Here is a 9249-nt window from a genome sequence, read left to right as displayed (position 1 = left end):
ATGATAGGACAGAGGCATCCCCGCCCTCAGCGGAGCTGGCACACCGGCACCCTCCTTCCACTCCTCCCTGCCTCTCCTTGCAGTCTCCTCCCTCAGTCCCACGGCAACGGCGGCAACGGCCACTTGCTCTCCCCTCTTGCCCTCCTCACACTCCCGTTTAATCATCCAGAACCCCGCAGACCGCCAAAGCCACCCTGGGTCTCCTAAGCCCTTCCTGGAACCGGCTTTGGCAGCAGATGAAAGACACCTCGCCACCCCTTATCGCTGCCGCGTGACCCGCGCTAGTGGGTTCCGTTCCCCCCCCCCAGGGGCGGGGGATACTGGTGGCCCCGCCCTCTGACCCATGGCCTGCCTGACCCTCCTCAAATGCTCCCAGAGAAGACTCTGCGCCCCCAGTCCGCGCCCCGCCCCGGCTGGTCCAGCCCCGCCTTGCAGCAGGTTAAGAGCCCCCCAGAGCCGGGAGCTGTGGACAGAAGCGCACTCGTGGGGGGACCAGCCAGTCTGGTTGTCATGGCGACGGCGCGGTTGGCCTGGGCCCTACGGGCCACCTCCGTGGGAGGAAGGCTGCGCGGTCCCCGAGGCCCTGGGGGTGCCCGGAGACTGAGCGGCAGCGCACGACGGCGGACGGCCAGGGGCGCCAGCCCGGGTCGCCGGCTCAGCACCGCCTGGGCCCCGGCCCAGCCCGCACGAGAAGGGCCGGAGGGCGCCGAGGACGACCTCCGCTCGCCTGCCGCGGAAGAGCAGGAGTGGACGCCGCCCCCGGCGCCCCCGGCCCCTCCCGACCCCCCGGGGCCCCCGGCCGGCCGCTCGCTGGTGCAGCGAGACATCCAGGCCTTTCTGAACCAGTGCGGAGCCAGCCCCGGGGAGGCGCGCCACTGGCTCACGCAGTTCCAGACCTGCTACCACTCCGCAGACAAGCCCTTCGCCGTCATCGAGGTGAGCGGAGTCCGGCGCCGGCCCTGCCACAGCGAGGGGATGTATGGGGGCTGTCCGGCGACGTGTCGCCAGGCATGGCGGGACCCGCTGCGGACTCTGCACAGCGGAAGCGCGAAGGGGTGAGACGGTGCCCGGACGAGTGCCCCGGGCCGGGTGAAGCTGCGCGCTGCTCCCATAGTCTCACGCCCAGGCCAGGCGAGGAAACTGGGGGACCGTAATCCCCCAAGTGTGATGCGCTGGAGAAGTCTCCCCACCACACACACACACCGTGGGCGCGGTTATGGGTTCAGATGGCAAGTGGAGAACTTGGACAGGAGCTGCCTGGGTTACCCCTCCCCCCAAGAACTCATAGAGTCCAAGGTCGCAGGGAGGCACAGAGGGAGGAACACCAATGCGAGATAAGGGGATGGCAAGACCCAACGGGGCAAAGGGCGGAGGATGTGGGCGCCGATAGCCAGGAATGGGGCCTGACTGCTCCTGGGCAGGGCAGGGGGCACCGACAGGGCTGGGGAGGGGGGTGGTCAGGCTGCGGGAGTCAGGGCCGGTGTTGCCCCTTCTGAACGCTCCCTCCCCCACAGGTGGACGAGGAGGTACTCAAGTGCAGTAGCGCCGTATCCAGCTTGGCCTTCGCCCTGGCATTCCTGCAGCGCATGGACATGAAGCCCCTGGTTGTCCTAGGGCTGCCCGCTCCCACGGCGCCCTCCGGCTGCCTTTCCTTCTGGGAGGCCAAGGCACAGCTGGCCCAGAACTGCAAGGTGCTGGTGGATGAGCTGCGGCACAACGCCGCCCCTGCGGTGCCTTTTTTCGGCGGCGGCTCGGTGCTGGGCGCGGCTGAGCCCGCCCCTCACGCCAGGTTAGTGCGGGCCCCGAGTGCGCCGGGCGTCCTTAGACCTCGCCCAGCCGCCCGCCCCGCTCCAGCCCCGCAGGCCTGGAGGGGGCCCTCTTGAGCACGGCGTCTGGCCCCACAGCTACGGCGGCATCGTCTCCGTGGAGACCGACCTGCTACAGTGGTGCCTGGAGTCCGGCAGCATCCCCATACTGTGCCCCATCGGGGAGACGACGGCGCGCCGCTCCGTCCTCCTCGACTCGCTGGAGGTGACTGCGGCTCTGGCCAAGGCGCTACAGCCCACCAAAATCATCTTCCTCAATAACACAGGAGGCCTGCGCGACAGCAGTCAGAAGGTGTATCCCCTCCGTTCGGGCGCCGCTCGCGGGACCCCGGTCCCGGCTGAGTCCCTCTTGGGCTCCCTGCTCGCCTCCCCGACGGGCCCCAGAGTCAAGCCGGGTGGGTCGGGAATGGCTTGGTGCCCAGATCCGAACCCTCCCCAGCCGAGGACTCCGGGAGGGTGCGAGGGTAAAGGGGTCCGTGGGAGTTAGGGGCGCAGTCCGCGGCCGGCTGCGGGCCAGAGGCTCACCCCCTGGGCCTGGACGCAGGTCCTGAGTAACGTGAACCTGCCGGCCGACCTGGACGTGGTGAGCAACGCCGAGTGGGTGAGCACCAAGGAACGGCAGCAGATGCGGCTCATTGTGGACGTGCTCAGCCGCCTGCCGCACCACTCCTCGGCCGTCATCACCGCCGCCGCCACACTGCTCACCGAGCTCTTCAGCAACAAGGGTGCGGGCCGCGCCCGGGGGGGGGGGGGGCGGAGACCAGGCGAGACCGGGTTTCGGGGGAGGCAGGCGGGTCTAGGGGAAGTAGGTGGGACTCCGCACGATGGACCGAAGTTGAGGGACAAACTGCCAGGAGAGAGCTTCTCCCCGTATGAAAATCCTGCACGTTTCTCTGCTGACCGCAGAGATCACTTCATTGTGGAGCTCTTCCCAAGAGGGCCACTGTCCCACTGTTCCCTGTCGTATCCGGACACCTCTCCCCGCCCCTCCGCCGACCAGGCAGAGCACAAGCAGGAGCGGATGGGCCCTGGCTATCGGGCTAAACTAACCCCTCGTGCTCCGCGCCACCCCCAGGGTCCGGGACCCTGTTCAAGAACGCCGAGCGGATGCTGCGGGTGCGCAGCCTGGACAGCCTGGACCAGGGCCGCCTGGTGAACCTGGTCAACGCCAGCTTCGGCAAGAAGCTCCGGGACGACTACTTGGCCTCGCTGCGCCCGCGGCTGCACTCTGTCTACGTTTCTGAGGGGTAAGCCTGCGGGCCCCAGAGGGCAGGGACCGAGGGACGGAGCTGGGCAGCTTGGGGCCTAAGAGAGGTCCCAGCCTGCCTCTCCCCTGCTGCGCCAGGTACAACGCGGCCGCCATTCTGACCACGGAGCCCGTACTGGGAGGCACCCCATATCTAGACAAGTTTGTGGTGAGCTCCAGCCGCCAGGGCCAAGGCTCGGGCCAGATGCTCTGGGAGTGCCTGCGGCGGGACCTGCAGACCCTTTTCTGGCGCTCCCGCGTCACCAACCCCATCAATCCCTGGTAGGTCCCGCCCCCCGCCCCCGCTCTCCACAGCCACGCGCCCGAAGGCTGGGCTTCCCCCAAGGAAAAGGCTCCACACGATGTGACCCCACATTCCCCAAGGAGCAGACCACACACGGAATCTGAGATTTACCCAGAAGTAGAGCACACTTAAACACGCTCTTTCCCACTGCAGTGGATTCCTTGAAGACACTCCCTGACTCTCCCAGAGTCCTTAGAAGAGTCCTGATCCTCCAGTCTCTATTCCAGACCTAATGGCCAAGCGCTGACCCCAGGCCTACTGCATCTCCAGCATAATGGTCTCTCCTTTGTCTTTCCTTCTGCAACTATCCCCTCATCCAGCTGTGTGGGGACCAAGAGGTGAACAAGAACCCCTCCCCTGGAGGCGCAGAGCAAAGGACGTCCTCAGTCTAAACTTCCTAGCTTTGGGACTCTGGCAGGTCAGCTAGCGTCTCCGGGCCTTAGCTGCTTCTCTGTGAAAAGAGCAGACCACACCATCAAGCTCTTGGTGGCTGCTGTAAGGATGAAACCAGATAACAGCAGGGTGCCTAGCATGTAGATGGCATGCCTAAAAGCTTGCCCTAAAAGCTGCCTCCTTCCCCCCTCCAGGTACTTCAAACACAGTGATGGCAGCTTCTCCAACAAGCAGTGGATCTTCTTCTGGTTTGGCCTGGCCGATATCCGGGACTCTTATGAGCTGGTCAACCATGCCAAGGGGCTGCCGGACTCCTTCTGCAAGCCAGCTTCTGACCCAGGCAGCTGACCCTCACTGCCCGCCCTTCAGGCCCTGGGACAACCAGGGTGAACCAAAGTCATGCCTGCTGGAGGTGATGATCCCAGGCAGCCACAGGCTGGAACAGGCTTGATGGCTAAGTGATCTGCAGAGAAGGAAGCAGCTCCTACTCTACTCTGCCCAGAGGGGGGCGCCCAAGAGGAGACAAGCCCAGGAAGAAGGGTGTGTCCAAGACAACCCCCCACCCTCACCACTGGCTCCATAACTATAACCAGATGGCCTTCCATTTTCAGTCTAGAGATTTGGGAAGCTAGGGTCGGGGATTGCCGGTTTGCCTTCTAGAGCTCTCCTCAGGGCCAACCTTAAAGGTGGGCCAGCCTCTGTGGCCTCCGATCTGTTTTGAGGCTCCCTTATCCGAAATATCACCCCCATTTGCTTGATATTCCACCACTTACTTTAATTCCTTTGGGTCTTACAACTTTTCAGGAGGCCTTGATTAAAACACAAATACTTGTCTGAGAGTCAGCTCACACTTGAAAGGAAATGAGCAGTGACCTTCTGGGAGCAAGATCTTGAGGGCTGGAGAACCAGGGGGCTCCCAGAGGGAAGACAGGAGCTAAATGAGATGGAGTGCCTCCAAGATGAATGCTGTCACTGTCTCCCTCACCTGGGTGTTAGCAGCCCCCAGTGGGGCTCCCCTCCATCCCACAGACCAGACTAACAGCAGCCCCAGCTCTCTTTCCAAGCAAGGCCCAGACTTGGATGTTTTCCCCTAGACCCACTGGAGGCTGTCTCCATCTGCTGAGAACACCTCAGCCAGCAGGAGTCCAAAGCCAGAGGTCTCATTCCGCATTTTTGACCCCCACGATGTGCCAGGCCCCCATGCTGGTCACCAGGCTACTTTCAACCAGGAGGTGCATGGACAAGCAGGGCGAGGACCATCGTGGCACAGCAGGGCCATGACAGAACCAAACCCCAGGAGCAGCTTCTGACTTCCCTCAGAAGAGGGGTGACAGAGTGCACAGCTGTGTATGGGCATTAAGACAGGCCCAACCTGGAATCCAGCTGTGGCTGCATTTATTCTGTGGCTTGAGGGAAGCTGCTCACCTTCTCTGAGCTTCCATTTCCCCCATCTGTAAGATGTAAAATCCTCAGAGTGGACACTTAATGCTAGCCCCCCTGCCCCCCGCCAGCTGCCTTCACCAAAGATTTCTTCAAAAGAAACCAGGAGGATAAAAGGGGAGGCAAAGACAAGCTATGACACAGGGACCAAGGCGATGGATCAAAGGCAGAATACAGGGAGGATCTTGACTAGACGGCCAAAGGCCTGTGGGAACCCTCAGAACAGAGCAGAGATCACGGGGATACCAAAGTGGGGCTTAACAAGATGCGGTCTCTCAAGAAACCCAAGATCAATCCTAGCCAATGGCAACGTGCCCTGCGGGGAGAACAGAGAAGCAAAGCCAAATGTCTATATAAAATGTTTATTTTTGGAGGACTGTGTGGTCTGGTCTTTGGGAGGGCACTCACCCCAACCAGGCCAACCATAGAGCTGGAAACAGCAGGCAGGAGGCAGGAAGCTGGCCGCTGCCTGCCCTACCCCAGTACACCCCGGGCAGGGGCCTGCTCTGCTTTCAAGGTGGGGCAACAGCAAGTGCTGTTTCTGCCCCCCGCACACCCTGAGAACTCACATGACTTTGGTGGCCCCTGGCCCCTGGCTCCTCCCAGCCCCAACCATGTGTCAACACACACACTCAGTCTCGGTCTCCAGAAAGCACTGTAGAGCCTAGCTGCACTTGGCCAGGTTCAAAATGGAATTTTTCACATTTGCTCACTTCTGGTTCATGGTCTTCCTTCCTCTGTCTTCCATTCTCAGTAGCCCCACCAAGCCCAGCCTTACTCCCTTCTCTGAGACAGGAGACCCAGGGAGCAGCTGGCCTCAGGTCTCCCACTACCGAACAGGAAAAAGCCCTGTAAGGCATCGTGAGCAGGGCTCCCACCCACCCAGGGCCGAGCCCAGGTACCAGGGAAGAGACCTGCCTCTTACCAACACATACACAGCAAAGAACCAAACCAACAGAGTGGAAAGCAGAAGGAAACAACGGGGCCAGCAAGCAGGAAGGCGGGTGGCCCTCAGCGGCTTGCTGCACCCATCTCGGCCTCTCCCCGTGGCACTCAGCCATCGGTGGCCAGGATGACGGCAGCCCCAAAGATGCCCACGCTCTCTCCAAGGAGCTTCATCTGGTTCCAGAACTCAACGCGTCGTGTGTTGTGCCAGTAGGTGACATTGCCATCAATGAGCAGCATGACTGGGGGCAGCAGAATGGCCAGGATCTGGGCAGCCAGGGTCACGTAGTAGCCCGACAGGAAGGCCAGGGCCAGGATGCCGTACAGCACGAAGAAGAGCTGGATCATCAGCTCCCCTCCCGGGAGATGATTCAGATAGGCCAGCCGGTCCTCCTTGCTGTGCTGCAGCGAGTAGGCCTAAAGACACACCATCCTCTAAGTGTCTCCTGCAGGCTGAGGAGCCTGTCTGGGGACGGCTGGCCCTGAGATGCCACCTGCAAGTCAGCCTCTACCAGGGGGGCCCCTGACTCCTGGCTCAGACCTGGGGCTCTCTAAAAGGAGGGCCTGCATCTCCCCCCACACAGGCTAGGGAGCTCCTGAGGTTAGGGCCTGTCTCTCTTCACCTTTGGGGCTCAGGAGGGCAGAAGCGTGTCTCTGCTGCCAGACTGGGGCTCTCACCTCTGAGTACAGAGCTCTGCACATGGGATATGGTGCCCAGGAACCAAGATGAAGCCAAGTGACCTGGAGCCTGTCCAGGTCCCCAGGCACACTGGCTCCCCCTAGGTCATCCACTAGGGAGTACCATAACTCACTACCCCAGGCAACCCCAACCAACTCTAAGCAACAGAGCCCCATCTGGGGTCTGAACCCCACCAAACCTCTCCTTTGCTCCCTCTCCCAGTCCTCTGCAGGCTGAAGCCACGAGAGGACCAGTCCACCTTGTTCTCCTGACTCTCAGGCTTAGGACTGGACAGTCAATCCAACCTCTTCTCTCCCTAGTGGCAATAATGCTGGAAGGGACCCTCAGCCAGGTCTCAGGCACTTGAACGGTCCCTGAGCCCACTAGCTGGCTGGGGCAGTGTCCAGGAGACAGACCATCAGGAACTATATATGCAGGGCCTTATTCTGCCCACCTCCCTGGGTTCTGCCTCACTCCCAAGCAAGCACTTCCAGCCAACCTACCAGCAACCCCCCAACCTACCACGCAGATGAGGTAGATGCCCAGGAACACCTGGCCAGTGGACTGGAGGGAGCGGCTGCGGGGCTTCCGGCGGTACAGCTCCCCAGCGCCACTGGCCAACACAAGAAAGCCGCCGATGATAGCAACTGTGCGCGAGTACATCCGGACCTGGACCGAGGCAAGGGAACCCCAGTCAGGAACTGCAGCCACTACCTTTCTCCTGGCTGTCTAGAGCACAGAACTGCCCATCTCTATACATCCCATTCCATCCGATGAACCCTCTTACCATTTCCAAGTGTGGTGGGCAGGTGCAGCAGAGATAGAACTCTTTTTATCAGAAGTGGAAACTGAGGCCCAGGGGATTACTAAAATTGTCCAAGGTCCTACAGAAAGTGTCCAGATACCGAGTTGCCCCCTCTACACCTCCAGTGTACAGACTCGAATCCCAATGTTCTTTCTGCTATAGAGTAGTCTATCCCATTAAAAAAATCAGGGATCCCACTGTCCAGTAGTTGTTAACACATGTGCCACCCCCACTGGACTGACAGTCCCTGCCTCTGTCCAAGATTATCTACACACCTGCAGCACTTGGTACAGGTTCTGGCACTTCAGATTTACATGCCGCCCTAAATTAATTAAATTTCATGAAATCAGATGGCTGCAACCAGTACTCTCCAAGGTCCCTTTTGCCCTATACTCTGACATTACTAACTAATGGCATAAAGGGTTCTGGTCTCACCTGCAATGCTAACTGTGGTGTAACTTTGGGAAAGTCTGTTTCTCATCTTTGCACCTCAGTTTTCACGCCCTGAAAGGCAGTCTTGTGTGGTCTCTGAGGGCCTTTCATCCTTGCAGTCTGTAACAATCTCCACAAGCCTAGGGGTTCTGCCTTCCCAGGCTTCACACTATGCACCTGTCTAGCACCATGCATTACCTAGCTGTCCCTGGCTGGGCACTGGCCTCGGGCTCCCCAGACCCCTAGCGAAGCCCTGCCTTGGGCCGAGGTGCTCACCTTCAGCCAGTCCCCGTAGTGGACGTAGCCCCCGATGTAGGCGGCGTAGGTGCTAATGGCCAGCTGGAGGGCGGCCCCCAGCGCGAACCAGCGCCGCTTCACTCCAAAGGACATGAAGCTGGCGCACAGCACGGCCGCCCCCAAGTCGAAGTACAAGTAGGGCACTGGGATGTCGGGCTTCCTGCGAGCCGGAGAGGGGAAGAAGCAACGAGGACAGAATGAAGCGGGAGAAGAGCCTTACGACCCCGAGTTCCCACAAGCTCCCCTGCGCCCCTGAACCGGAGGCCCTTCTCACGGCCAGGACCCCTGCACTACGCTCGATGCCCACCTTGCCCCAGACCAGGGCCCCTAACAAGCCCGAGATCCCAATTCTTCCCCAGCCCAAGGGTCCCAACTTTTTCCCCACCCCACTGCACCCCCGTTCTTGGGACGGGCCGTACCGCCACCCCACCGCGCTCGGCGGCCGCGTGGGCCCGCTCACCGGCGCGCTTCGGCCCTCTCAGCGTACAGCATGAGCTGGCTGAAGCACCCCCAGAATGGGCAGCGTGTGAGCAACACCGAACCCAGCTGCATGATCAGCTGCAGCATCCACCGTCGCGAACCCATCTTCGACGCCATCTTGGGGAAGGGCAGTCCGCTGCGGCGTCACCCCCGAAGGGGAGGCCGGCGCCGGGATACGACACGCAACTTCCGGATCTCGCGAGGGGGCGGGGGCGGGGGTGGGTGAGGCCAGCATTTTTCCCCTTCCGACGGGAAATAGTGCTCTCGCTCTCTAGTTCCGGACAGAAGGATGTGTTCCAGCTGCGGAGTTCAGCCTTTCTCCCTGCTCTGAGGCTTAAGGACCCCTCCTCGTGGCTTCCAAATTGAAAACTAGACTAGAGGAAGGAACAGTGGGTTCAGGAT

At 61.1% G+C, this 9249-nt stretch overlaps 2 protein-coding genes across 2 annotated transcripts; one reads left to right on the top strand and one right to left on the bottom strand.

The window, feature by feature from the left end:
* The first annotated feature begins 371 nt into the window (after nt 1-371).
* On the top strand, nt 372-4617 carry NAGS (N-acetylglutamate synthase). Its single transcript, XM_032849022.1, has 7 exons — nt 372-936; nt 1515-1789; nt 1905-2118; nt 2371-2551; nt 2902-3073; nt 3172-3354; nt 3964-4617. Exons 1-7 carry the CDS (start codon nt 511-513, stop codon nt 4115-4117), a joined length of 1605 nt encoding a protein of 534 aa, XP_032704913.1. The 5' UTR covers nt 372-510; the 3' UTR covers nt 4118-4617.
* A 938-nt stretch (nt 4618-5555) lies between these two features.
* TMEM101 (transmembrane protein 101) lies at nt 5556-9003 on the bottom strand. The gene is made up of 4 exons (XM_032849023.1): nt 8828-9003; nt 8347-8527; nt 7356-7502; nt 5556-6571 (listed from the first exon to the last, which is right to left on the bottom strand). Exons 1-4 carry the CDS (start codon nt 8962-8964, stop codon nt 6263-6265), a joined length of 774 nt encoding a protein of 257 aa, XP_032704914.1. The 5' UTR covers nt 8965-9003; the 3' UTR covers nt 5556-6262.
* Between the last annotated feature and the right edge of the window lie 246 nt (nt 9004-9249).

The sequence above is a fragment of the Lontra canadensis genome, unplaced genomic scaffold (genome assembly GCF_010015895.1).
Source record: "Lontra canadensis isolate GAN:19392208 unplaced genomic scaffold, GSC_riverotter_1.0 scaffold218, whole genome shotgun sequence".
Taxonomy (NCBI): Eukaryota; Metazoa; Chordata; class Mammalia; order Carnivora; family Mustelidae; genus Lontra; species Lontra canadensis.
Note: the sequence above shows the minus strand (reverse complement) of the source record. Positions and strands in the feature narration are given on the sequence as shown.

Bases quoted from the DNA above. Each gene is read 5' to 3' on its own strand.
- NAGS (XM_032849022.1), top strand. From the start codon at position 511: ATGGCGACGGCGCGGTTGGCCTGGGCCCTACGGGCCACCTCCGTGGGA. The intron at 1,790-1,904 runs GTTAGTGCGGGC...CTGGCCCCACAG, and splicing joins GAGCCCGCCCCTCACGCCAG to CTACGGCGGCATCGTCTCCG. The intron at 2,119-2,370 runs GTGTATCCCCTC...GCCTGGACGCAG, and splicing joins TGCGCGACAGCAGTCAGAAG to GTCCTGAGTAACGTGAACCT.
- TMEM101 (XM_032849023.1), bottom strand. From the start codon at position 8,964: ATGGCGTCGAAGATGGGTTCGCGACGGTGGATGCTGCAGCTGATCATG. The intron at 7,503-8,346 runs GTGAGCACCTCG...GCCTCGGTCCAG, and splicing joins ACTACGGGGACTGGCTGAAG to GTCCGGATGTACTCGCGCAC. The intron at 6,572-7,355 runs GTAGGTTGGGGG...GTGTGTCTTTAG, and splicing joins GCATCTACCTCATCTGCGTG to GCCTACTCGCTGCAGCACAG.